The 26005-nt window shown below is 41.4% G+C and overlaps 1 protein-coding gene across 15 annotated transcripts in view; it reads right to left on the reverse strand.

Annotated features, from left to right (window-relative positions):
* Window positions 1-3941: 3941 nt before the first annotated feature.
* LOC143292463 (tuberin-like) overlaps window positions 3942-26005 on the reverse strand; it is a 51067-nt gene continuing 29003 nt past the window's right edge. For 13 of the 15 annotated variants that reach the window (XM_076602763.1, XM_076602762.1, XM_076602760.1 and 10 more), the window contains 18 exons: window positions 24700-24889; window positions 22977-23070; window positions 22406-22508; window positions 21173-21294; window positions 20363-20515; window positions 19436-19595; window positions 18878-19118; window positions 18242-18550; window positions 17815-17849; window positions 16499-17287; window positions 15061-15291; window positions 14512-14598; window positions 13921-14101; window positions 12409-12548; window positions 11875-11953; window positions 11033-11059; window positions 8309-8400; window positions 3942-6007 (listed from right to left, as the gene is read on the reverse strand). In XM_076602763.1, coding sequence (XP_076458878.1) covers window positions 5786-6007; window positions 8309-8400; window positions 11033-11059; window positions 11875-11953; window positions 12409-12548; window positions 13921-14101; window positions 14512-14598; window positions 15061-15291; window positions 16499-17287; window positions 17815-17849; window positions 18242-18550; window positions 18878-19118; window positions 19436-19595; window positions 20363-20515; window positions 21173-21294; window positions 22406-22508; window positions 22977-23070; window positions 24700-24889 — 3255 coding nt within the window. In that variant the 3' untranslated portion in view covers window positions 3942-5785. Of the gene's footprint in view, window positions 6008-8308; window positions 8401-11032; window positions 11060-11874; window positions 11954-12408; window positions 12549-13920; window positions 14102-14511; window positions 14599-14625; window positions 14893-14980; window positions 15292-16498; window positions 17288-17814; window positions 17850-18241; window positions 18551-18877; window positions 19119-19435; window positions 19596-20362; window positions 20516-21172; window positions 21295-22405; window positions 22509-22976; window positions 23071-24699; window positions 24890-26005 lie in introns of those variants that run through there. The other 2 variants (XM_076602769.1, XM_076602770.1) reach the window with 2 other exon arrangements.

Below are 26005 nucleotides of genomic sequence, written 5' to 3' on the forward strand. Positions count from 1 at the left end.
AACCAGTTTCTGCCTTCTTAATCTAGAAATGGTACCCAACTCATGCACAGAATAGTGGCCATGTGTTGAGACAGGAGGAACTTGACTGTCTAGCATCATGTAACAAGAAGACACTGTGTCATTACAGAATGAAGAGTGAGCAAATGGTTCATTCTGTTCTTGATCCCCGAGAAAGACCAGGTGTCAGGATATCACGATACCTCTTACAGGCTGTGTTATTGGTGGACCTGTACTCCATGTGTGGTGCTCTGTGTTTGTTCAGTGCCAGCAACATTTGAAAGGGAGATAAATTAAAGTATGGTTTACTGGGCTTTTCTTTGTTTTGTTTTCCGTAAGTCCTGACAGTGTTTAAGATTTTACTTTGGCCATCAAATTTTGATTAGTTAGAAATGATTCTCACTGATGTATTAATGTAATCGGACTGGACAATGCCAGACTTGAGAGGTATTGATAAACTGGTTTGAAATTGTACCTCAAATGAATGTCCTTTTATGCCATGCTCTCATTGTGATCCCAATTTCTGTGTTCCCTACCCTCATCCACACCTGTGATGAGCTCCTGTCTATATTTTCAGTGTCAGCAGATTCACAGAGCTCTGTTGTTGAAGGGACATGGTGGCAGCGATTATTGTCTCCAGTAAAAGGGAGGTTTGTAGGTGGTGTCTCACTATGTTGGATCAAACAGGCACTGACCACAGCCTAAAGTAATTCACCAGTGGTGTCAAACATTGTCAGCTCTGTGGACTGCTACAGCTCCTCTCCCCTCCACCTCTTCCCCCCAGAAGGTTTGTGTAAATGTTAACGATGTTTGGAAAATTAAAAGCAGGATGACGGGCGCAATAGCCGAGTGGTTAAAGCGTTGGACTTTCAATCTGAGGGTTACGGGTTCGAATCACAGTGACGGCGCCTGGTGGGTAAAGGGTGGAGATTTTTATGATCTCCCAGGTCAAGATATGTGCAGACCTGCTAGTGCCTGAACCTCCTTTGTGTATATATGCAAGCAGAAGATCAAATACGCACGTTAAAGATCCAGTAATCCATGTCAGCGTTCGGTTGGTTATGGAAACAAGAAAATACCCAGCACGCACACCCCCGAAAGCGGAATATGGCTGCCTACATGGCGGGTTAAAAACGGTCATACAAGTAAAAGCCCACTCACATAATATGCGAGTGAAAGTGGGAGTTGCAGCCCACGAACGCAGAAGAAGAAGAAAAGCAGGATGCAAGTGGAAGGTTTGCTAGCTTGAAAATGTGCGCTCATGTGATGTAAATGTCAAAGTTCTATTTCAAGATGGTTTGTGTATGAACATGAATGATAAAATCATCTTGAATGCATGTATGTATTTTCAAGCTGGTGCACTTCCCAACTGTCTTTCTCCTGTCTACCCTTATTTTCTGAACATTGCTGCTTTCAGAGGCAGTATAGGTACTAGTCCTTCATATTCCATGTCGGGCAAGTGTGTACAATTTAAAAGCTGAGGGTGGGTGAGTCAACTTTGATTTGTCAATGAAACTGGTTGATTCAGCGGTCCTCCCACAGTGTTCATTTTTAAGATCAAAGAATGACAGGAGGTTGGGTGATCACTGGGTCGTTCATTTTCAATGGCATGTTCAGTTCTGCAACAAAGGGTGCATTCATATTGCCACACATGACTGTCGTGCAGACGTGAAAAACGTGTGGATGTGACAAATCCCTCTTTATTATCACATATGGCACTGAAGGGTGTTCATACTGACACAGACATGTAAGCATGCAAAAAAAATCTTGCGTGACTGCCACAATTTTTACGTATGTGCAGATGGAAAAGGAGTGGGTGTGATCTGACCTTTTTCCTCACTGGCAGAGATCTACATGTTCACACTGACACATTCTTTTGCTTGCGTGCATGCGGATCAAGGGTCTGTACTCTTCACAATCATTTCTTTCTGAACTCGACATCTGCCCACCACACAGCTCCAGCAAATGATTGTACATGTCAGGTGTCATTCTCAGATACTCCACAAATTTATGTTGATCTTTCAGCAGTTCATACGTGAAATGATACTCTCCATACACCTTTCACGATTTGTTTATTGGGTGTACTGAAAATCAGCAAGTAGTTCTTCCACCACCACAAAACTGGATTACTCAAAATGTGCAGCGTTTAGTCTCTTGTCTTCCTCATGGGCAAAGTATGCACACCTTTTTTTCCACCTCAGTACATTTTCACGTCTGTGCATGGCAGTATGAACAGAGCCTAACACTTAACTCTGGGCGACTCTCCCTGGAGATGGACTAGCACCCATACCTGAAACCACCTGAACAAATAGATGAGGGAAGGGGCGCACTTCACTGACAACACTGTTAGGGTTTAAAATTGAGATTTACTGCAGGGAGGAACGGCCGAATCACAAAGTTGGACTTAGTATATATATAGGGGTGCACTGGCCTTTCCTCCCTTAAAAAAAAATCATGTTTGTAAGCTTGTGGTGTTTTCATTATTTCAAATGACTGAATAAAATTCAAATGAAATCTTATCTGCATAGTTGTCAAGTACTAGAATTTTTTTTTTTTTTTTTCAAAGGAGGAATGGCCGACGCAAATATATACTATGTCCAACTTTGTGATTCGGCCGTTCCTCCCCATAGTATTTTTTCTTTTTCTGAATTCAATTTCAGGAAAGACTCGACATCCATTCAGCGTTCTGTTTATTTTCCCCCCCACTGATTTTTCATTGGGAAAAAAGCAGTGGTTACACAATGTCTGACATAAATCAGATGACGATAATCTATCGCCATGGGTAATGGGACTCAACAAAAGCTCACCGACAATGCCCAAGTCATGGAAATATAACAAAACCTGAATTGGCATAAAAATAGAAACTCGTAAGAATGGACATACTACAAAAACAAGTGAATTAGCATTAAACATTCCCCCAAATCACAAGGATTTCCTCCCTCACTAAAGCACTACTTTGCTGGTGAGCTTTTGTCCCATGATGATGTACGATCTATACAATCCAACAGACCAAAGAAAACTACTGGTGTAAAACCCAGATATGGTACTGTCAGACCTATTGGTCCACTTACGAATGCAGGAGCTTATCACATCAAATATACTGCACATAAAGCGGTCATTTTAGAAAGTTTCAGCACATACTTAGGTGCCTACCCCAAAATCCATTTTGAATATTCACAATTAAAAAATTTTCATTTTTACCCTCCACATCATTTCGTTTTCTGCAATAGGCAACCATGTAGAAGAACTGTGTATACAACCTTCAGAAACTCCCCCCCTTACGGCCTTAGCTGGTCAGGTATCTGCTTAGCAGAAGTGGTGTAGCATATGGATTTGTCAGACAACACAGTGTCACCTCCTTGAGAAACTGAAATTTCTGAAATTACAAATCTGGATAGTGCTCTTGGTGTGAGGCCTTGCGTGGTCGACTGAGCTGTAAGCAACAAAAGACAAGGGTAAAGATTTGGCGCAAAGTGTATTTTCATAATGTGAACAAATCCTTGATGCCAAATGCACAGTTTACTTTCAGACCGATCATTCTTGATACCGCTTTTCTTTTTAGTGAAGAACCACTACCCATGTTCTTTTCTCTTCAAATACTGGGCTTTACCTGTGGTGACTTTAGATCAGTCACGTGCCTTGGAAACCATGAATACACCTGTACAGTACAGTGCTTTTATTTCCAACCATAAAGGAAAACTAGCAAACACTCGACAAAAATCAAATCAGTGATTTACTGAAGTGATATTGTGCATGTTAACCACTGCACTGTTCTTCAGCAAAGTGAATGCTTTTGTCAAGTACTTTACATCACCAAGATAGTGGGTCATTATGGCTGGCACCTCTGGGTCGTGCTGTAAACTCCCTTCAGAAAATGACAGCAAATTTTGATACTGTAAAAGCGAAGTTTTTTCTTTTTCAACACTCATCAGTTCAGATCTGGGTTTGTTTTTGGTTTTTTTTTGGCATCAATAATGCGCAAAGTGGACCAAAGGTCTGGACATCAACAGGGAACACAAACCTAGTTACTGTATGAAAAACTGGACATCTACGTAGGGGATACAGGACTAGACAATGTACGAAAACTGATCATAAACATTGGGGAATACAGACCTAATCACTACATGAAAACTGGACATCAACAGCTTAGTCACCATGTGAAAACTGGAAATTAATGTTGGGGAATACAGACCTACTCAGTGCATGAAAACTGGCCATCAACATGGGGGTGACCAGTCCTAGTCAATGCATGAAAACTGATTGGAGGGCAACCCCACCAAACAAGCCAGCACATGTCCTGCAGCATCAAATCTCAATGTTCCTCTAGCACTAACAAAGATGATCATGTGTGTGTGTGTAAAATAATAGAGTGCCAATTGAAATGGGCTACTGTAGCTAAATGGCATTGTTTGGTATCACACTACTTTCAGTTGACAAACACTTGGTTTAGTAAAAGTGTGATGGGATCCATAGGCTTATATACATGTAAGTTCTGGTAGGTCCTTTCACCCCCACCCTACCAGCATTTTCAATTTCTTTCTTGTAGATATTAAATCAGCAAAAATCACACATGAGCCATGAAAGCTTCCTCTTCTTTGGTCTTCAGCTGTTTTCATGCCTGAATTGTTTTTTTGTTGTTGGTTTTTTTTAGTTTTTTTTATTTTATATCTTATCATCACTTGATCAAAATGCAAACTATAACTGAATTTAAAAGGAAACCTATAACTGAATTTAAAAGGAAACCAACACCAACACACTAAGCAATGGATTATAATAACATTACATACAAATGGAAAAAAAATGTTTCATATTTCATCATCTTTTGAATCATCCCTCTTATACATTCATCCAACATGCAGCTGTAGGAACTAAACAATATCATGGAGTCTTTACACACAACATCAGTCTTTACACACAACATCAGTATCAATATGTCGGTCACTATCATACTGACAAAAACAATTTGAAATAATGATCAACAGCAAACAATTCTCTTGCACATCCAGTCATTGGATCTAAGAAGATTGCACATTTTGATGGAGAGGCAAACTTGGCACACAACATTCTGTTTTCATAGTCATTTTTGATTCAAAGCTTGAAACATTAAATAACCTGTAAATTCTTTTTAAAACAAATAATTGTGTTCCAGAAAAGAACATACACCTGTGAAACAATTTAAACAATTATTCAAATTCATGAAAAGAAATGTACATCTGTGAATAGTTTTAAACATATTTGAATTCAAGAAAAGAATTGTGCACCTTTGGAAAGTTTTAGACAATATTTTAAATCCAGAAATATGTACACATGCAAAAAGTTTAAATAAAGCTTAAATATATAGATTAAAAAAAAAAGAAATGTGCTTATGTGAAAATTATATAAAAAAATATTAGATTTCAGAACTTTTTAAAATACATATATAAAAACAACACATCAATATGAACAAGTTTTTAAACCACATACACAATGGAAAATGTTGACACATAAATAACCACTATTTAACACATAAAATAACTTGAACTATAACCAGAACTGGTAAATGACCACAAAACACACAGTGAAGACAAGCTGTGGCAGGGAGAACAGTATGCACTGGACTCAACACTCTGTCAGGGGGACACCACCAAACCGACCACTGCACGGAATGAAGCAACATGGCCGGACAACTGGTGACCTGGAAACCCAAGAAGAAAACCATGATTTCCTTCACCGAAATTTCCCCTCTGAAGTCTCTTGAAAGTGCATGGCATGTCTGGCCTGTATCATCCGTGGCCTGGCCTCTCTTCCTCTACGTGTAATCCGTGAAGTCCTCAATTACAAAGGGATGCTCAGCGATGTCCTGGGGGGGTGGGTTGCCGGTCACCTGACTGTCCTCCTGCCCAGAGCCCTTCTTGTTGTAGTGGTCCATCAGACGCTTGCGGATCAGTTTGATGCGCCGCAGGCGGGTCAGGCAGTTGGAGGCGAAGGGCTCGTGGCCCAGGCTCTGTTCCTTCAGCACCAGGGAGGCCAGCTGACACACAACACACAGATTGCAGTCAGCTGACACATAACACACAGAACACAGTCAGCTGACACATAGAACACAGCTGACACAACACATAGAACACAGTCAGCTGACACACAACACACAGACTGCAGTCAGCTGACACACAACACATAGAACACATTCAGCTGACACACAACACATAGACTGCAGTCAGCTGACACAAAACTGGGAGAAAAAAGTCTAATGACACACAGAAAGAAAAAAACAACAACCCATGATCTGATGGCACAAAGATACAGAAAAGTCTGATGATAAAAACACAAAATAGCTAGCAGGTAACACGGACTGTATGGTGATTCCCAACAGCAGACCAGCACTATTTTAAACACCAGGACAGACACACGCACACAAACACTCAACACCCAAGGACATAATGACAGACAGACACCCAATTCTCCCACAGAAATAACTCAAAGTGACACACACCCAAGAACAGAGATGAAGACAGACAGACACCTAATTCTCCCACAGACAGAACTCACAGTCACACACACACACACACACACACACTACACTCAAAGACAGACATGACAGACAGACACCCAATTCTCCTACAGAAAGAACTTATACTGACACACAGACACACACATACACACACAAAGACAGACATGTTGACAGACGCACAGACACCAAATTTTCCAACAGAAGATTGACAAGGACAGACATGCTGACAGACACACAGACATCAAATTTTCCAACAGAAGATTGACAAGGACAGACATGTTGACAGACACACAGACACCAAATTTTCCAACAGAAGATTGACAAGGACAGACATGTTGACAGACGCACAGACACCAAATTTTCCAACAGAAGATTGACAAGGACAGACATGCTGACAGACACACAGACATCAAATTTTCCAACAGAAGATTGACAAGGACAGACATGCTGACAGACATCAAATTTTCCAACAGAAGATTGACAAGGACAGACATGCTGACAGACACACAGACATCAAATTTTCCAACAGAAGATTGACAAGGACAGACATGCTGACAGACACACAGACATCAAATTTTCCAACAGAAGATTGACAAGGACAGACATGCTGACAGACACACAGACATCAAATTTTCCAACAGAAGACTCACGAGGACAGACATGTTGACAGACACACAGACATCAAAGTTTCCAACAGAAGATTGACAAGGACAGACATGTGGACAGACACACAGACATCAAATTTTCCAACAGAAGATTGACAAGGACAGACATGCTGACAGACACACAGACATCAAATTTTCCAACAGAAGATTGACAAGGACAGACATGCTGACAGACACACAGACATCAAATTTTCCAACAGAAGATTGACAAGGACAGACATGCTGACAGACACACAGACATCAAATTTTCCAACAGAAGATTGACAAGGACAGACATGCTGACAGACACACATGACATCAAAGTTTCCAACAGAAGATTGACAAGGACAGACATGCTGACAGACACACAGACATCAAATTTTCCAACAGAAGATTGACAAGGACAGACATGCTGACAGACACACAGACACCAAATTTTCCAACAGAAGATTGACAAGGACAGACATGCTGACAGACACACAGACATCAAATTTTCCAACAGAAGATTGATAAGGACAGACATGCTGACAGACACACAGACACCAAATTTTCCAACAGAAGATTGACAAGGACAGACATGCTGACAGACACACAGACACCAAATTTTCCAACAGAAGATTGACAAGGACAGACATGTTGACAGACACACAGACATCAAATTTTCCAACAGAAGATTGACAAGGACAGACATGCTGACAGACACACAGACATCAAATTTTCCAACAGAAGATTGACAAGGACAGACATGCTGACAGACACACAGACATCAAATTTTCCAACAGAAGATTGACAAGGACAGACATGCTGACAGACACACAGACATCAAATTTTCCAACAGAAGATTGACAAGGACAGACATGCTGACAGACACACAGACATCAAAGTTTCCAACAGAAGATTGACAAGGACAGACATGTGGACAGACACACAGACATCAAATTTTCCAACAGAAGATTGACAAGGACAGACATGCTGACAGACATCAAATTTTCCAACAGAAGATTGACAAGGACAGACATGCTGACAGACATCAAATTTTCCAACAGAAGATTCACAAGGACAGACATGCTGACAGACACACAGACATCAAATTTTCCAACAGAAGATTCACAAGGACAGACAGACAAGGAGACTGGCCAGACAGTGGGATGAAGGGACAGGGTGAGGGAGAACTCACATTGCAGTGAACGGCGATCTGTCGCACCAAGAGAGCCAAGTTGGTGTCAGAGATGATTTTGGAGTGGGTGTAACCCAGGACGTCTGCTATGTCTGGGGAGCCAATCAATGAACGTCATCATTCATCTTCATCAAGAGAACAACTGAACAAACACATGATAGCTTGTTTGCATCCTTTCCTTGAAATAAAAAAAGAATATGAAAATAAAGCAAGCAATGCATCAAAGCAAATGAATAATATAACCTGGTAAAAAAAAGAGCTGACATCCAAATCATTTTACAATACATATTAAAAGTACCTAAATACTTGCACAAGATATCAGCATGTAACAGTGAGATAAAAACAACAACTGAAACTAAAGAAAGAAGCTATTATCTAAAGCATTACATTAACAGCAACAATGATCACTTATATTTAATGACTATATAAAATGTAATAACACTGTCATAGTCAAAAACAACCGCAACAACAAAATAACAGATCAATGCAGATCTAGCGTTCCACTAAATATACGGAAAGTATATCAAGAATAGTTTTCCTTCCTAAAAATCCACTTATTTTGTTTGTAATTGACAGAACACAAGAGAAATTTATGAATCTTTTCCTCAGCATTCTTTTCTAATTAAAAAAACAAAACAAAAAACAAACAAAAAAACACCACCACCCAAAAAACAAATAATCCAACATGCACATTCACAAAGAGGTAGTAATACACACACAGATATGCAAACATCGCTGTCTCAGAAGTTTTGATTATATAACCACCACCATCACCTCAAACAGTTATGTATTGTTAATATCACAGACAGTGTGCAGAAACAACACAACCAAGCCACTGTACACAGAAACTGGAATTACTTTGGGACTCTGCACACTTTCTATTCATCAAGTACAGGTGGATATCATGTAAGACAACAACACTTCTCTGGGAGTGTGTCAAGAAAAAAACCCCCAACAACAACAAACTCACCAGTCATAAACATAAGCGGGTTGTCTGCATTCAATGCTCAGAAAATTCTATACGACTATGTCAAAGAAATATTATAAGAAATGACAGCTGGCACTGCTGTGTTAGATAAGGTGTGGCTTTGAGCATCACAGCTGTTAACCAAGCCAGCAATTTGCACACACTCCATGCACATTATCTGAGAAAGGATAGAGCCGAGAGGTGAGGTCATGCACATTATGCATAGAGTCAACACAACCCAGTAGCAAAACTGATGATTAGGCTTCCAAAGTGGAGAATGACCATAAATGTCTGATCAAAATTATTCCTAATAATAATATATAAAAAAAGAAACTTTCCAACACACGATTGATTTCAATCATGTTTCACTGACTTTGTTTACTTCATTGTTTTTTCATCATTACTTTAGACTGTATCATAAAGCACTTAATTTCGTTATTCAGATCAAATGTCTACAAGCAAATAAAATCAGTGCAAATTGACAATGTCTATAAACCAAATGAATAAACTTGATAAGACAACCATAATTCTTCCTGATGTTTTAAATGCTTAAAAGGAAATTTTTTTCCCCTAAAATCATGTTCGATCTGATGATATTTACCATGACCCACTGGTGCAGAATCTGGCAGGGGTCTGATTCCCTGTCCTGTGCAAACTACTACCCCGCTGAAGGGGAAGAAAACAAAACTAGATGCCGCTAGTTACCTCCAACCAGAAACCATGTTTTGTTTTGCCCTTTTTTTCTAAACATTTACTCAAACTCATTGTCACGATCCTATGTGGTGAAAATTTCCATGAAGAGATCAGATATAAAACTACAGCTACATAGAAAGGTACACACACAGGTACACAGAGAAGCAGTTAAAAAAACCCAGAGAAACCAATAGAGAAGTCAGTCAAGAAAGGGACTGAAATAGCAGTATACTGAACATACACCAAACTGTACACAAAGGTATCTACACACAATGCACACAGATGTAACACACTATTTTCAGGCAGTAGATAAATCCAAAATCCTTTCTTTTTTACATGTACACACGCACAGGCACATATTCATAACCATCACTCTCGCACATATGCACATGGTCACACCCATAAAGATCAAGAAAATTTAATCCTTGGACTCCCACTGGAACAATAAGGATGAACATTAAGAAAATCTGCATCCCATAAGTAATATAAGATTTTATGTCATAGAAATCAACTGAGCATAACCAGCTGCTGATTTAACAACTCTTAACAGTCAGTGGTATACATGGATTTAGTGATAAGATAAGGAAAACTGCATTTATCTTTGAATAAAATTATACAAAATTAAAACTCATTTCTAAGAGTAGACTATAATTTGTACAGCCATTCTCTAATACACCTATTCTTACTAAAAATATCTTGTGTTTTGTGACAATCCCCATTTTTTCTTGCAAAGGCAGTTCCAAGACAGAATCATGTGTCAACCAAAATGATTTTGATACAGAAAACCAGGGTGAATTTTAAAATATATGTTTTTGGTATTCACAACCTTTCACATTTTGCTTTTAGGGTGTGGATGGCTCTCTATTTTCCTGCTTGTCTGTAAATCATGATATACCTTTTTTTTCAGTATTTAACCTGAAGAAATGATGAAAACAAATTAACTGCTATTCATTTCCCATAGTTTGAACACTGTCACAACCCCACAGACTCTTGAACACACAGAGACAACACAGTGTGTTAGTCAAATAGTAAACACAAAGCCACCACACAAAGACGAACCATACCTGTGGAGATGGAATCCTTAAAAGATTCTAGAACAAAAATCAAAACAGTACACACACACATACTAAAGACACAGCAATGCAGTGTGATGACAGCATACACACACACACACACACACACACACGTGACCCAGATTTTACAGGTACACACACTGCACACTGACATGAACATTAACAGACAATGATATGATACAACCATTCATGTAGGAACAGACAGAGAGGCCATCAAACACACTGTGAGCCATGAATACAAAGCTGACACACTCAGGACCTTCAGTTAGATGGGGCACACTCATAATGAGACACACAAACACCCAATCAGCCATAAATGAGATGTATACAAAATAATGAGCATGCACACACACACATACACACACCCAACACAGACACATACACACAATGAGGTCTACACACAAAACTGGTAACAAGCAGTTATGACAGCAGAAAACCCAATGATCCTAATACAGATCACCATTAGTGACCTTATTTCCACTGCATTAAGATTAATAATAGCACTGTGTGGTGAAATACATGCAATGAACAGAAACAGAGCTGGTCATGGTGAGTACTGTTATTATGCAATAGTCCTTTCCACCAGAATTTTATAAAGCACACAGCTGGAATGCTGTTTCATGATACACAGTGACCAGAACATTGTACAATAAGTAATATTTCTGTTATATAATAAAGTGATAGTCACTTCAGCACAACCTTATTATCATAATAACAAATGATTTTTTTCAACCAGCATGCTGAAGAACAAGCTGTGCAACAAAGCCTGAGCAGCAGTGGCAGTAATGTGCGATGAAGCGTGGTGAAGGTATGACGAAGTGCGGCACTCTCACCTTGTTTTGCCAGCAGGGTGACAGCGTTGCCCCCATGGTCCAGGGGCCGGATCACAATGTTCACAAAGTTGAACTGACCCTGTGCATCAAACACAGTATCTGTTACACAGTGTTCTCTTCCATCAACATTTCCTTGTACACACACACAAACACACACACACACATACACATTACATTCACAGGCATTTAAAAAGTGTGTACACAAACACACATTCACCGACACTTATACGCACATATATATGCATATCTCTTATACATCGTCACAGTTGTCCCACAAAAACGTGAAGAGTCAGGCTGTATGCTTTTAACCAGATGGCGTATCATGAATTTCAAACTGTCACTATGAAATAAATCCGCAACACTGACAGCAAGACTGCACACACATATAACGTCCAATAACCCACAACACAGCACAGCAGAGACATAGAAACAGACTTGCGGCAGTCTAAAAAGAGATGAGTGATGACCCACAGACGTAGTGCAGGACCCCACACAACAATGTCCAAAACACAGAGCCCAGCACTGAGGACTGACCATGAGGGTCCCCAGCTTGTACTCCTCCCCGCTGTCATTGTAGACAATGGTCACAAAGTCGTTGCCCACGTGGCGCTTCTTGAACGTCATGTTGTGATCCTCCTTCCGATTCCGCATCAATGTGGCAATGTGGAAGATGACTGTCAACACAATGTGGCAATGTGCAAGGTTTTTACCATGTATGTGAAATGGGAATTTTTAAATCAGATACATAAGACTGGGATCTGCCCCTAAACTGCTAAAAGAAGGAAGGCTCAACAAGTCGACAACTGGTAAAGATGACGAAGATGACCTGAAATCAATGTCTTAGTTAGGAGGAGGAAAGAGCCATAAGCTCCCCACAGTATCTAGGTATAGAACACAACAGAAGTATGCATCTCTGCTTTCCTCTCCACTCTCCAAGCTGAAAAAGGATATGTTATTTGAAACATCCACTCCTCCCCTCTGTCCTCCACATCCTGGAGAACAGTCTGTCACGAACACAAACTAAATACCTTTTATTCATGGTAAATGAACAGAACCAAGCTACAACCTTTCCTTCATGGTAAATGAATAGAACAAATCAACTATCTTTCCTTCATGGTAAATAAATAGAACAAATCAACTATCTTTCCTTCATGGTAAATAAATAGAACAAATCAACTATCTTTCCTTCATGGTAAATGAACAGAACCAAGCTACAACCTTTCCTTCATAGTAAATCAGTAGAACAAATCAACTATCTTTCCTTCATGGTAAATGAATAGAACAAATCAACTATCTTTCCTTCATGGTAAATCAATAGAACAAATCAACTATCTTTCCTTCATGGTAAATGAATAGAACAAATCAACTATCTTTCCTTCATGGTAAATGAATAGAACAAATCAACTATCTTTCCTTCATGGTAAATCAATAGAACCAAGCAACTACCTTTCCTTCATGGTAAATAAACAGAACAAATCAACTATCTTTCCTTCATGGTAAATGAATAGAACAAATCAACTATCTTTCCTTCATGGTAAATGAATAGAACAAATCAACTATCTTTCCTTCATGGTAAATCAATAGAACCAAGCAACTACCTTTCCTTTGTGTAAATAAATCAAGCAACTATTTTTCCTTCATGTTAAATAAATAGAACCAATGAACTACCTTTCCTTCATGTTTAATCAAATAAAAACAAACAAATACACTTCCTTCAGGGTAAATAAAACCAAGCAGATATTTTTCCTTCAAAGTAGCTACCTCTCCTTCAAGGTACGTAAATGCCTTTCCGTTATGGTAAATAAGATCAAGGAACTCTCTCTCCTTCAAAGTAAATAAATAAAACCAAGCAACTATCTCTCCTTCAAGAAAAAATAGGCAAAAGCAAAACAATTACCTCTCCTTCAAGGAACAATAAACAAAACCAAACAGCTACCTCTCCTTCATGGTAAATAAAACCAAACATCTTGTCTTTTCTTCATGAAGAATTAATGAATATGGTGAATCACGACAAACAGAGTGGATGTGAACAGAAAGGCAGCTGACCCTTCATGGTCTCGTCCTGCCAGGTGTACATGAACTTGCCGTCCTCGCTGGTCAGCCCCCCCGTGTAGCTCCCCTCCTCCTCGGGGTCCGGTAGGCGTGCAATGTGACCCAGACCCTGGATGAACTCCGTGTACCGTGACGACCCGTAGCGGTTGGCCAGAATGGCTTTTTCGTCTTTCACCTCAACACGGAAGACCATTTTACAATCAATCCAATTGTGTATAAACTCATGCGCAGAAGACAATGAGCATTCACAAGAATGAAAGAGGCACCATTTTCCTTTTTTCAACAGGCTGTTCGATTCTGCCAACAGACTGCAGATTCCCCCACAGCATGACAGACCAGAAGAAACAAAAATGGAACGAACTTTCTGTGTGCCAGTTGTCATAGTAAGGAAAGATGGATGGAGAAGGGGTGTAGTTTTATTATTTTCATGAAAACATGCACCCCACCACCACCCTTTTTTTTTCTGGCCGAATGTTTTTAAACCACCTCTACAACATGAAGAAATGGGTCAAGTTTCTGGCCAGAAACATGCATGTATATCCAAAACACACAGAAACATATATGCTAACACAACCTTCATATTACCTGTCCAGGCCCCACATAGACAACACCAATGGTGTGGGTCTCATAGGGCAAGATGTGATCCAGAAGAGCCACAGAGCGGGAGATGTCCTGTGAACAAGATGGAAACACACCATCATCACTGTACATCCCATTAAGTGCAAAACATTCTTATCATCCTCCATAATGGCCAGTTGAAAACAGACAAATCTTGTCAGGGTTTCTCAGAAACGGCAGATATCCATCCACTTTCAGAAAAAAAAGCTGATGTTTCAACATCCTGAATCACAACAAATCAATGCTGAGTCAGACGGATGCAAGTCACTAAGTTACTGGATCAATGTGAACAATCTTCTTAATGCAAACGACAGTGGGTAAGAATTCAGACAAACAGAGGCCAGTCACCTAGTGACTGGATCAACATGAACAATCTTTCCTATGTAAAGGACAGAGCGTGATAATTTAGACAGACATACAGACAGAGGCCAGTCACCTAGTTATTGGATCAACATGAACCATCTTTCCTAGGTAAAGGACAGAGGGAAAGAATTCAGACAGACAGAGGCCAGTCACCGAGTTATTGGGGACATGTAGAGGCAGGTGCTGAGGGTTGTCTCCCAGCAGGGCCTGGGTGTGGTACAGCTGCAGGAACACCTCAGAGGGTGTCACCACCCCCACCGCATCCTTGCCCCCAGCCCCACCCCTCAGCTCCGCTTCTTCCTGCTGTCGCGTCGCCTCTGCCGGTGTCATGACGGCGATCGTGTAGCCCCTGGGCTTCTTCATCCGTAGTTCCATCAGATCTTCCTGTGACAGCAGCCCACATATGAATGATCACTGAAAACCATGTCAATCAATAATGGAAATTATCAATGTAACAAAGGAAAAACTCTATTTGGTCACTGGAAAATCTAAAATCTGATACTGTTGAAATAAATGTGGGACCTTCAATTACTGTTCGACAGGATCAGGTTGTTTTGTCATAGCAACCAGAAGGATTCCAGTAGTCACAGGACAGAGCAAATTCAGTGGTAAGGCAAATGAAAGAGCTGAAGGACAGTTTGAGGGAAGAAGGGTTCACTGATTAATGGACATGTTTTTTTAAAAAACACAACAGTTGTGTAACACAAGAGGAAGAGAGTAGCAATGTATATGTAATGGAGGAACAAGCGAGAGACAGTACCTGTGTTACACAGGAAGAGGACATAGGTAATACATGTGCAGCACTGGAAGCAGAGGAGAGCTGGGACACAGAGAAAGAAGAGGACAGGATACCTGTGTGACAGAGGAAGAAGAGGACAGGACACCTGTGTGACAGAGGAAGAAGAGGACAGGATACCTGTGTGACAGAGGAAGAAGACAGGATACCTGTGTAACAGAGGAAGAAGAGGACATGATACCTGTGTGACAGAGGAAGAAGAGGACAGGATACATGTGTGACAGAGGAAGAAGAGGACAGGATACCTGTGTGACAGAGGAAGAAGAGGACAGGACACCTGTGTGACAGAGGAAGAAGAGGACAGGATACCTGTGTGACAGAGGAAGAAGAGGACAGGACACCTGTGTGACAGAGGAAGAAGAGGACAGGACACCTGTGCGACAGAGGAAGAAGAGGACAGGACACCTGTGTGACAGAGAAAGAAGACAGGACACCTGTGTGACAGAGGAAGAAGAGGACAGGACACCTGTGTGACAGAGAAAGAAGAGGACAGGATACCTGTGTGACAGAGAAAGAAGAGGACAGGATACATGTGTGACAGAGGAAGAAGAGGACAGGACACCTGTGTGACAGAGGAAGAAGACAGGATACCTGTGTGACAGAGGAAGAAGAGGACAGGACACCTGTGTGAAAGAGGAAGAAGAGGACAGGACACCTGTGTGACAGAGAAAGAAGAGGACAGGATACCTGTGTGACAAAGGAAGAAGAAGACAGAAGCAATACCTGTGTGACAAAGGAAGAAGAAGACAGAAGCAATACCTGTGTGACAGAGGAAGAAGAAGACAGAAGCAATACCTGTGTGACAGAGGAAGAAGAGGAGCTATCGGGGGACTGCACAGGCACCTGACGAGGACTGTTCCCAGTGCCCCTAGGGCTGTGCTGACCACGCACTGCCAGATTCTCCCCTGTGGGGCTGGCCAGGGAAGGGACAGCAGGCACGGACAGAGGGGTGGGTGGAGGGGCTGGGGGAGTTGGGGTGGGGGGATCCGAGGACAGCCCCCCTCCACTCTCTCTTTTCCTGTCCTCCTCCAGCTTCTGGCGGTCGTACTCTTTCAGCTGGGCCTCCAGCCTGCTGCTGCTGCGACCTGGTTCCCTGACTGCCGGCCAGGCCACAGCTTTGGTGCCCGCACCTTCACTAGTGTGTGTCCTCTCTGCACTGTCCGCGGTGTTGGTTGCTGTGGAATCCTCAGCAGCCTGCTCTTGGCCTGAAAGTTTGCACGGCTCCTTGCCTTGCTGCACCATCTCTCCCTCAGTTGGTGAACATCCTCCTTCCGCTCCTTCAGAGCTCTGGGTTGGGGTGGTGGCAGTGGCGGTAGTGGTGGTGTCCAATCCCTCAAAGTTCTGAGCAGCCGTGATGGTGCGAGAGTCTGAGCTGTCCACCACGATCTGGACGCTGTGGTGGTGGTGGCCAGGGGCAGAGAACTCTGCCTGCAGCCTGTCACGGGCAAAGTGATGCTCGTCCAGCCTGACAGGCACGACCTCATTGGTGGAACTGCTGAGCAGGGAGGGGCTGGAGCTAGTGCGACGCAGGCTGGAGGGGGAGAAGTCCATGTCACTGGTGCCTTCCGTCGACCTCGTTGTCTGCTGGAAAAACGAACACACAGGGCCACATCACACAGTGAAACACTGTGCACTAAAGAAAAATAATGCTGAGACAGTCTGTGTGTATCATCAGCTCACTCTGTTACTGTACCAAGAATGAATTCAATGGGCCTGAAAGGAATGAAATATAAAACTGGAGACTACTGCTTGACAGGGCAGAAGCCATTTTTGTTGGATTATCGAACGAATAGGAAGAGAAGAAGAAGTTAGATTATTTAATATTGTACCGCAAAAAAAAAAAAGAAAGAAAGAGGCATTTTTTCAAGAATCATCATCATCATTATTGTCATTATTTAAAAAAAACAAAAAACAACTACAAAACTACTAAGATATAGAACATTAAAGTGGCGCTTGGTGTCATTTCTTGGCTTTAAAATTTTTTTTTTTTTTTATACCTCTGGTTCTACTGCATGTAGAATAATTAACTGATCCAAACTCACATCTACAAAGCTGTCAGTAACAGTAACAGACCTTTGCACACATAACTGTATATATTATTTTTTACTCACTTTCTCATGGTCACCTTCTGAGGGGCTTAACTGACCTGCAACACAACACAAAGGACTAATGCTGTACCAACCGACCAGTCCATCAACACCAAAAAACATCACATTTCATTCCAATCAGGTTCACAAGGACTGTAATGAACATTCAAGAATTGATGTCACTTTCAAAGGTTTTGATGCACCAGAAAATGTTTTCTTTACCTCTTTCATTTACAATTAATAACTTCAACAATTGTGGGGGCCCTGTCATGTCAATAAGGAGGTACAGTACAATTGTATGCACACAAACACATGTACGCACACACACACACACACACACACACACAAAGGTGTCATATACAAACACACACACAAAAACACACACACACATAATTCCACACACACACACAAATACAAAAACACACACACACACAGTAAAAGCATCACTCACTGCGGGTCTCCCAGCCAAAGATGTCAGCATGGACAGTGTCGTACTCCTCCTCCTTCAGACTCCCACTGTCCAGCTTACTGACACTCTCTGTGTCCGGCGATGTCGTCCCCACCGGGCTGAACAACAACGTGATGTCTGGCATGGACGGGTCGCCATAGGAACCAGTCTGGCACTGCAGATTCTCTGTGCGCATGATCCAGGCGACGTTACCGCTGGCGGCACGGATGACGATCTCCGCCCACCCTGAGCACCAGCAGGGGCAGGGTTTGGAGGACACCAGGCTCTTGTCCTGGTGCTGGGAACGCCAGCCTGGTGGGGGGAAAGGTAGAGAAGTCAGCACTGTGTGCTTCAAACGGGTTGCAAAGGCACACACATGTATCTGGGTTTGATTCACACACACAGGTACAAGAACAGGTACTGATGGACAGACACATACACATGCAGTCACAGACTGATCTCACCTCAACGTTTTATGTCCACATTCATGTTTGGAATGCACACACACACACACACACACACATGCTTGCACCCACCCAACTAACACCCATTTAGTCATGTGACACACACACAAGTATATCACAGACACAAGTAACTGCACACAAATACATACATGCACTACAATCGTCAGTGACTCACTCCTGAACATGGATCCCAAAGACTCGATGTCAAACCCAGAGGACAAAGAGCTGCCGGTCTGCACAGCGGCATCATCCCGCGAGCCTTCGTACACCACACTCATGTCATCGCGGGTCTGACGCCCATCCTCCCGGTGAGGACTGACCCCACTGTTTGACCCCACACCTTCTCCTGACATCTCACTGATGCTGCGGGTAAAGATGGCCGATTTGTGTCTACGCCGCTTCTCTTTTGGAGACAGCTGAACACACACAAAAAAGTAACGCACAATTCAAAACATAAGTGAGGTGCCCCTCATCTCCAAGACGCCTGACATTCTTAAATAATATATGCGATTTTCTGCAATAACACACACATTCAATGGTACATCCAATAACAGATCAAGCACATTCAATGGTACATCCAATAACACAGATCAAGCACATTCAATGGTACATCCAATAACACAGATCAAGCACATTCAATGGTACATCCACACACACCCACTGAAAAGGTAGCAATGACTGCACAGACATATCTTACTCAGTTCCAGATGATTGTGCAAGACATGTCTCTCACCTTGTTGTGGGAGCGTTGCAGCCGATGCAGACACTTGCTACAAAACATGGAGCCATTCTCCCGGTTGCCCCCACCACTGGTTGTGACAGTGACGAGTTTGTTGCCCACCAGCCAGGTTTCACTCAGCCCATCCTTCAGCAGGAAATCCCCCATGGGTGACCTGACAGCACCACAACCACCACTACTCTCAGCATCGGCGGTCTCTCCACTTCGTCCAACACAATTACTGACATTTGTATTGTGTCTAACAACAATTTTCTTCTGAATCAGATCGTCTTTCTAAGCCCTTTTTCACCACTTAAATAATGCTGGCTGAAATCATCCAAGAATGCAGAAAGTAGCTGGTGAGAGTTAGTGCCATAACATGTGAGGGACAGTATTTTCCCCCTTTTTTTTCCTTGTCTTCATTGCTTTCAGCTAAGTCACTTTGACCCCATGTAAAACAAATCCAAATATCTACTATTTCTTTTTTTTTTCTTTTTTGCTGCCCCATCATTTACGCTGTTTCAGTGGCATTTCTCCCACACCACTCATTCCAAGTCACCCATACATGGCCACACCCGGGTGTGTCTGTCGCAGTCCCAGTGTCAGCAATACACAGGTAACTATCAATGTTAGGTCGCCAGGAGGCCACACAACAGAGGAGACCCTGCAATGCTGCCAAGTAGTGCCTGTTTTGATTTAACGTACTTAAGACACAACCTACTAAGCCCCCTATTGATAAAAATAATGGCTTAGTCGCGAAGCCAGACTGAGTAACAAATACAATCACACTATTCACTTCTATTAATATTTCACTCTCTTTAAATCATATACTTTCTTTCTTACAGAAACAGAGGGACTACACTTCACAATACACAGAAAACAGGCTGTTATGCAACAAAACATACAGAACAGAGTTAGCCAACCTGTCAAACCATGTCAGACCTTTTAAGAACATTGGACATGTTGCCAAAGGCGTAGCGGGAGAATGAATCGATGGCCGTTTCCATCAACTCCTGGTGAAACTGAGTCATCTTCTCGTCCATTGGCAGGGGGCGCTCCCGACGCACCGCAGGCGGGCCCGAAAACATCCTGCGTCTTGATGAAAGCATCAACAACAGTGCAGATGCAATGTGCTGACCATGTTTTCATGTTGGACAATGTTCACACTTTAGTTAGGAATGTACACAATTACTCTATGCAGCTTTCTTAAAAGATGGACTGTGCATTTTCGATAATTTAATACAATATAAAATTCCACTTAATTTCCTTTAAAAGAAGCATCAAAACTGGCCATTGTTTAAAATAAGGAAGGGGAGGGAAAATTTTTAAAACTTGGTTCTTATCTCTTTTTTTTTTTTTTCCTTTGCCTATAAAGAAAGGGGAATAGGGGGTAATTAAAATTCTGATGACTACTTTTCAGTGTAGAACAAGACTGTGAAGCTGGAATATTCAGAACAGATATTAACAAAAGCAATACAGTAAAAACCCAGTAATATCATACATCATAAACACAAATTTCAAAGAACAATGCGATTTAACATTGCAGCACGCTTTGAGATTTTAACGTTATACTTTCTAAACTAAACTCTAATAGAGCCTCATCTTTCTGAAAAAAACAACAACAACAAAAACAACAACAACAACAACAGAAGCAGAAAACCAAACTTACGTCATTCAACCTTTTATGTAACTTTGCCTATCTAGTCAGCACCTTTCCAGACATATCTTTTTAAATGAAAGAAACAGTCTCACCTGGAGGCGGCACCCTCTGACCCAGAGCGGTTGCGCAGTGCAGAGTTCTGGTTGTGTCGCTCCAGGCGTTGCTGTTCCAGCTGGCTCTCCCGGGCCAGTCGCTGCACATAACTGCTCAGGTGCTGTACACACACACCTTCAAATGTATGCACACACACACACACAATGTAAATGTTATCATAATTTTATATCTTGTTCAATATCTTCATGAATCTGTGTTTCTATATGTATGAACACACACACACACAATGAAAATGTATTATGATCTAATATTTTGTTCAATATCTTTATGAATCTGTGTGTCTGTATGTATGCACAAACACACAATATAAATGTACTGTGATCTTATATCTTCTTCAATATCTTTTTATGAATCTGTGTTTCTATATGTATGCACACACACACAATGTAAATGTATCATGATCATGTATCTTGTTCAAAATCTTTATGAATCTGTGTTTCTATATGTATGCACACACACACACAATTGAAATGTATTATGGTCTTATATCTTGTTCAATATCTTTATGAATCTGTGTTTCTATATGTATGCAAACACACACACACACACAATGTAAATGTATTATGGTCTCGTATCTTGTTCAATATCTTTATGAATCTGTGTTTCTATATGTATGCACACACACAATGTAAATGTATTAAGGTCTTTTGTCTTGTTAATATCTTTATGAATCTGTGTTTCTATAATCACGTATGCACAAACACAATGTAAATGTATTATGACCTTATATCTTGTTTAATAACTTTATGAATCTGTGTTTCTACTGCATGTTCAAATTTTGTGTTGCTCTGTAGATGAAATGCTTTATTTTTAAGTCACAATTTTATCAGCAAATGTGTCAACAGTTTCTCTTTTACAGACAATAAAGTATTCTTATTCTATTTTCATCATTTTTTTTTTTTTTTTTTTGGTTTTGTTTTGTAATGGCTGTTTATACAATGTTTTATTGTCTGATATTTAACTTGCATTAAACCTACTTTGCTGCTCACACACCTCCTGGGCAATGTCGACTGGATTCTTATGGCATGTTCAGTGAAAAAAATGTTGCACATATCACAGAAAGTATGTGACCTGTGCAATAACTTCTACTTGTCTGTAGCTGACGTACAGACATTACAAAGACAGAACGGATGTGCACTGAAAATTGGCTAGAGCAGACAAGACACATAACAGCATTAACAAACGTAAAAGCACAGACACACACCACTTACCCTGGTAATGTACTTCACAAAGCCTTTCCTGAAGGGCAGGCGACAGCGAATGAACCAGATGTTGATGACATGGTGGGCCAGGGACACTGTGTAGTGACTGAACCTGCAAGTACATGCGCACACCACATATCGCTGCCATTGATGGTCAAATACGTTCAAGCACCCTGTGACAGCAGGGTATGTTAACACAAACATGAAGGTGAACATTTATTTCATATGTCAAACATACATCATGCATTAAACATTAGGTGGTGAATGGGTGTATTCATACAGCTCAAAGAGTCTCAAGCATACATCTTAAACCCAATCAATTTAGCCCCTGAAGCATGTATCACACAATACATCAAGACTGTTAAGGTTATCTATTATTGTTTTTAGTAACTTTACCAGTATCATGTGCACTTACTGTCTTGTTTATGCACACTGGTTATATATTTATCTCTGATTACTGGGGGAAGGGAGGGAGGGGGCCAAGGGAGGCAGAGAGAGAGAGGGATAGACAGACAGAAAGACACATAGAAATAGAGCGAGATAGAAGGTTCAAAATACAGAGAAACAATAGAGCACTTACTTGAAGGGGTTTGTGTAGGGCAGAGCAATACCAAAGACAGACAGGTACTGGGCTTTGTTAAAGTTGGCGTAGAGCTTGGGGAGACGCACAATACCTACCACAACATACATCATGCATCAGTTTTCCCTTCTGGCAAAACATCTGTAAAATCTCATTATGATATGATACATAAGATACTGTCATCATGATCCATGCCTACCCACAGTCATGCTGTGTGTGACACTTCAGTGCAAGTCAAATCTCGTGTACACAGCTCCAACACCTGTCTGATATAGACACCTGTTTTACCATCACTTCCCTTCACAGTTCATGGTGGCAACCCTTCCAAATCCATACTGCTCTACGAATGTTCTTCACCCCCACCCTCCATTTTTCAATTGTTTATTTGTTTTCCTTTCTTTCTTCTCTGTTAACGTTGTTTTGACAAATGGGAATCCAGATATTTTCTGATCTACTGAGAGCTTTAACCCCTTCACTACAAGGGAGTTTACAGCATGGGCAGGTTCCCCTGCCACACTGATGCAGAAAAATGAAGAAAATATACTGATATTGACAGGTTTTATCCACCAAACTGACACATGGGAAAACAGTCAAAAATACTGTAGAAATTAAATTCGATTTGCTTGAAGTTTATGCTTATAAAGGAACATGTGCACCACTCTAATTAGACAAATTGTACTGTATTTCTCTTGTTGTCACAACAGATTTCTCTGTGTGAAATTTGGGCTGCTCTCCCCAGGGACAGCGCGTCGCTACACAACAGCGCCACCCTTTTTTCCCCCCCTCCTGCGTGCAGTTTTTTCCCCCCCCTTATCGAAGTGGATTTTTCTACAGAATTTTGCCAGGAACAACCCTTTTGTTGCCGTGGGTTCTTTTACGTGCGCTAAGTGTATGCTGCATGAAGGACCTCAGTTTATCGTCTCATCCGAATGTCTAGCCCCAGACCATCACTCAAGGTTTAGTGGAGTGGGAGAAAATATTGGCGGCTGAGCTGTGATTTGAACCAGCGCGCTCAGGTTCTCTTGCTTCCTAGGCGGACGCGTTACCTCTGGGCCATCACTCCATTCTGATGCCAGGGCCATTCTTTGGCATAAGGCTGAAGGAGTTAAATCAGCAACTTGTGATAACAGACTATAAATAAACCAAGCGACCCATCTTCACTCTCCCAATCAGTAATCACCCACTACTGTATTCCAAGTAGTGATTTCTGACTCTGTCCACACTGGCCGCCAGAACCCACAATCTCATACTACTGTTGTCTCACAGGTGTTCCAATTCACATCAATTTCATTGCATTGCATGTGCAACTTCTATGGAACATACCTTTCAACTCAACTCCGAAGCTATTTTCAATGGTGAAAGAAACATGGAAAATCAACGCAGAGACAGACATGGTAGAACATGTTTTCCTGATTCAGCTAACTTAAAAAACAAAAAACAAAAAAACAAAAAAAACCAAAAAAACCACACAAAAAAACCAAAACAAAGACAGCATCTCATGGAATTGTTTCTACTTTATCTCACGAACCCACCTGAAAATGTAACGGACTGGCAAGAATGATCAAATCTGGGAGTAACCCCTCCCCCTGTATTTTCTGTTACCAAAACAGCTGACAAATAAGATGAAAACAAGAATTCAGCCCACCCCACATCCTTGAAACACACACACACACACACGCACACACCTCCCCCCACCAAAAAAACAACAACACAGTGCACTGACTGGAGAGAAAAGCGAGGACAGGGATGGCCATGGAGACCGTGGCAGAGATCTTGGAGAGGCTGAGGAGGACGGAGGGCAGGTCACGCACCATCTGGTCGGGCATCTCCAGGGAGCAGATCCTGAGGGAGGTGACACACACCTTGGCCACGCCTGACACCAGGCCAAACTCCAGGCACTTGATCACCTGGTGCTGCCAACACAGGAACAACACCGTCAGGACAGTTTGCACCCTGTACTTCCCTTCACACACGTTATGTCGTGTTTTGTGATTCAATTCATCGGCCTCACCACCATAATCATTCCATCACTTCATGTAACTGATTCATCTACCACACCGTCACAATCATTCTGTCATATGATGTCACCAATTCATCAGCCTTACCATCATAATCATTCTGTCATATGATGTCACCAATTCATCAGCCTTACCATCACAATTATTCAGTCATATTATGTAACTTAGTCTTCAGCCTTAGCATCACCACTGTTCTCTTATGTCATGTAACCAGTTCATCAGCCTCACTATCACAATCAATCTGTCATGCCATGTAACCAATTCATCAGCCTTTGCATCACAACTGTTCTCTTATGTCATGTAACCAGTTCATCAGCCTCACCATCACAATCAATCTGTCATGCCATGTAACCAATTCATTAACCACACCATCACAACCGATTTATCATGCCATGTAACCAATTCATCAGCCTTAGCATCACCACTGTTCTGTTATGTCATGTAACCAATTCATCAACCACACCATCACAATCATTGTTATGTCATGTAACCAATTCATCAACAACATCACAATCGTTCTGTTATGTCATGTAACCAATTCATCAACCACACCATCACAATTGTTCTGTTATGTCATGTAACCAATTCATCAATCACACCATCACAATCGTTCTGTTATGCCATGTAACCAATTCATCAATCACACCATCACAATCGTTCTGTTATGCCATGTAACCAATTCATCAACCACACCATCACAATTGTTCTGTTATGCCATGTGACCAATTCATCAATCACACCATCACAATCGTTCTGTTATGCCATGTAACCAATTCATCAGCCACACCATCACAATCGTTCTGTTATGCCATGTAACCAATTCATCAATCACACCATCACAATCGTTCTGTTATGCCATGTAACCAATTCATCAGCCACACCATCACAATCGTTCTGTTATGCCATGTAACCAATTCATCAACCACACCATCACAATCGTTCTGTTATGCCATGTAACCAATTCATCAACCACACCATCACAATCGTTCTGTTATGCCATGTAACCAATTC

Source organism: Babylonia areolata, chromosome 18 (genome assembly GCF_041734735.1).
Source record: "Babylonia areolata isolate BAREFJ2019XMU chromosome 18, ASM4173473v1, whole genome shotgun sequence".
Lineage (NCBI taxonomy): Eukaryota > Metazoa > Mollusca > Gastropoda > Neogastropoda > Buccinidae > Babylonia > Babylonia areolata.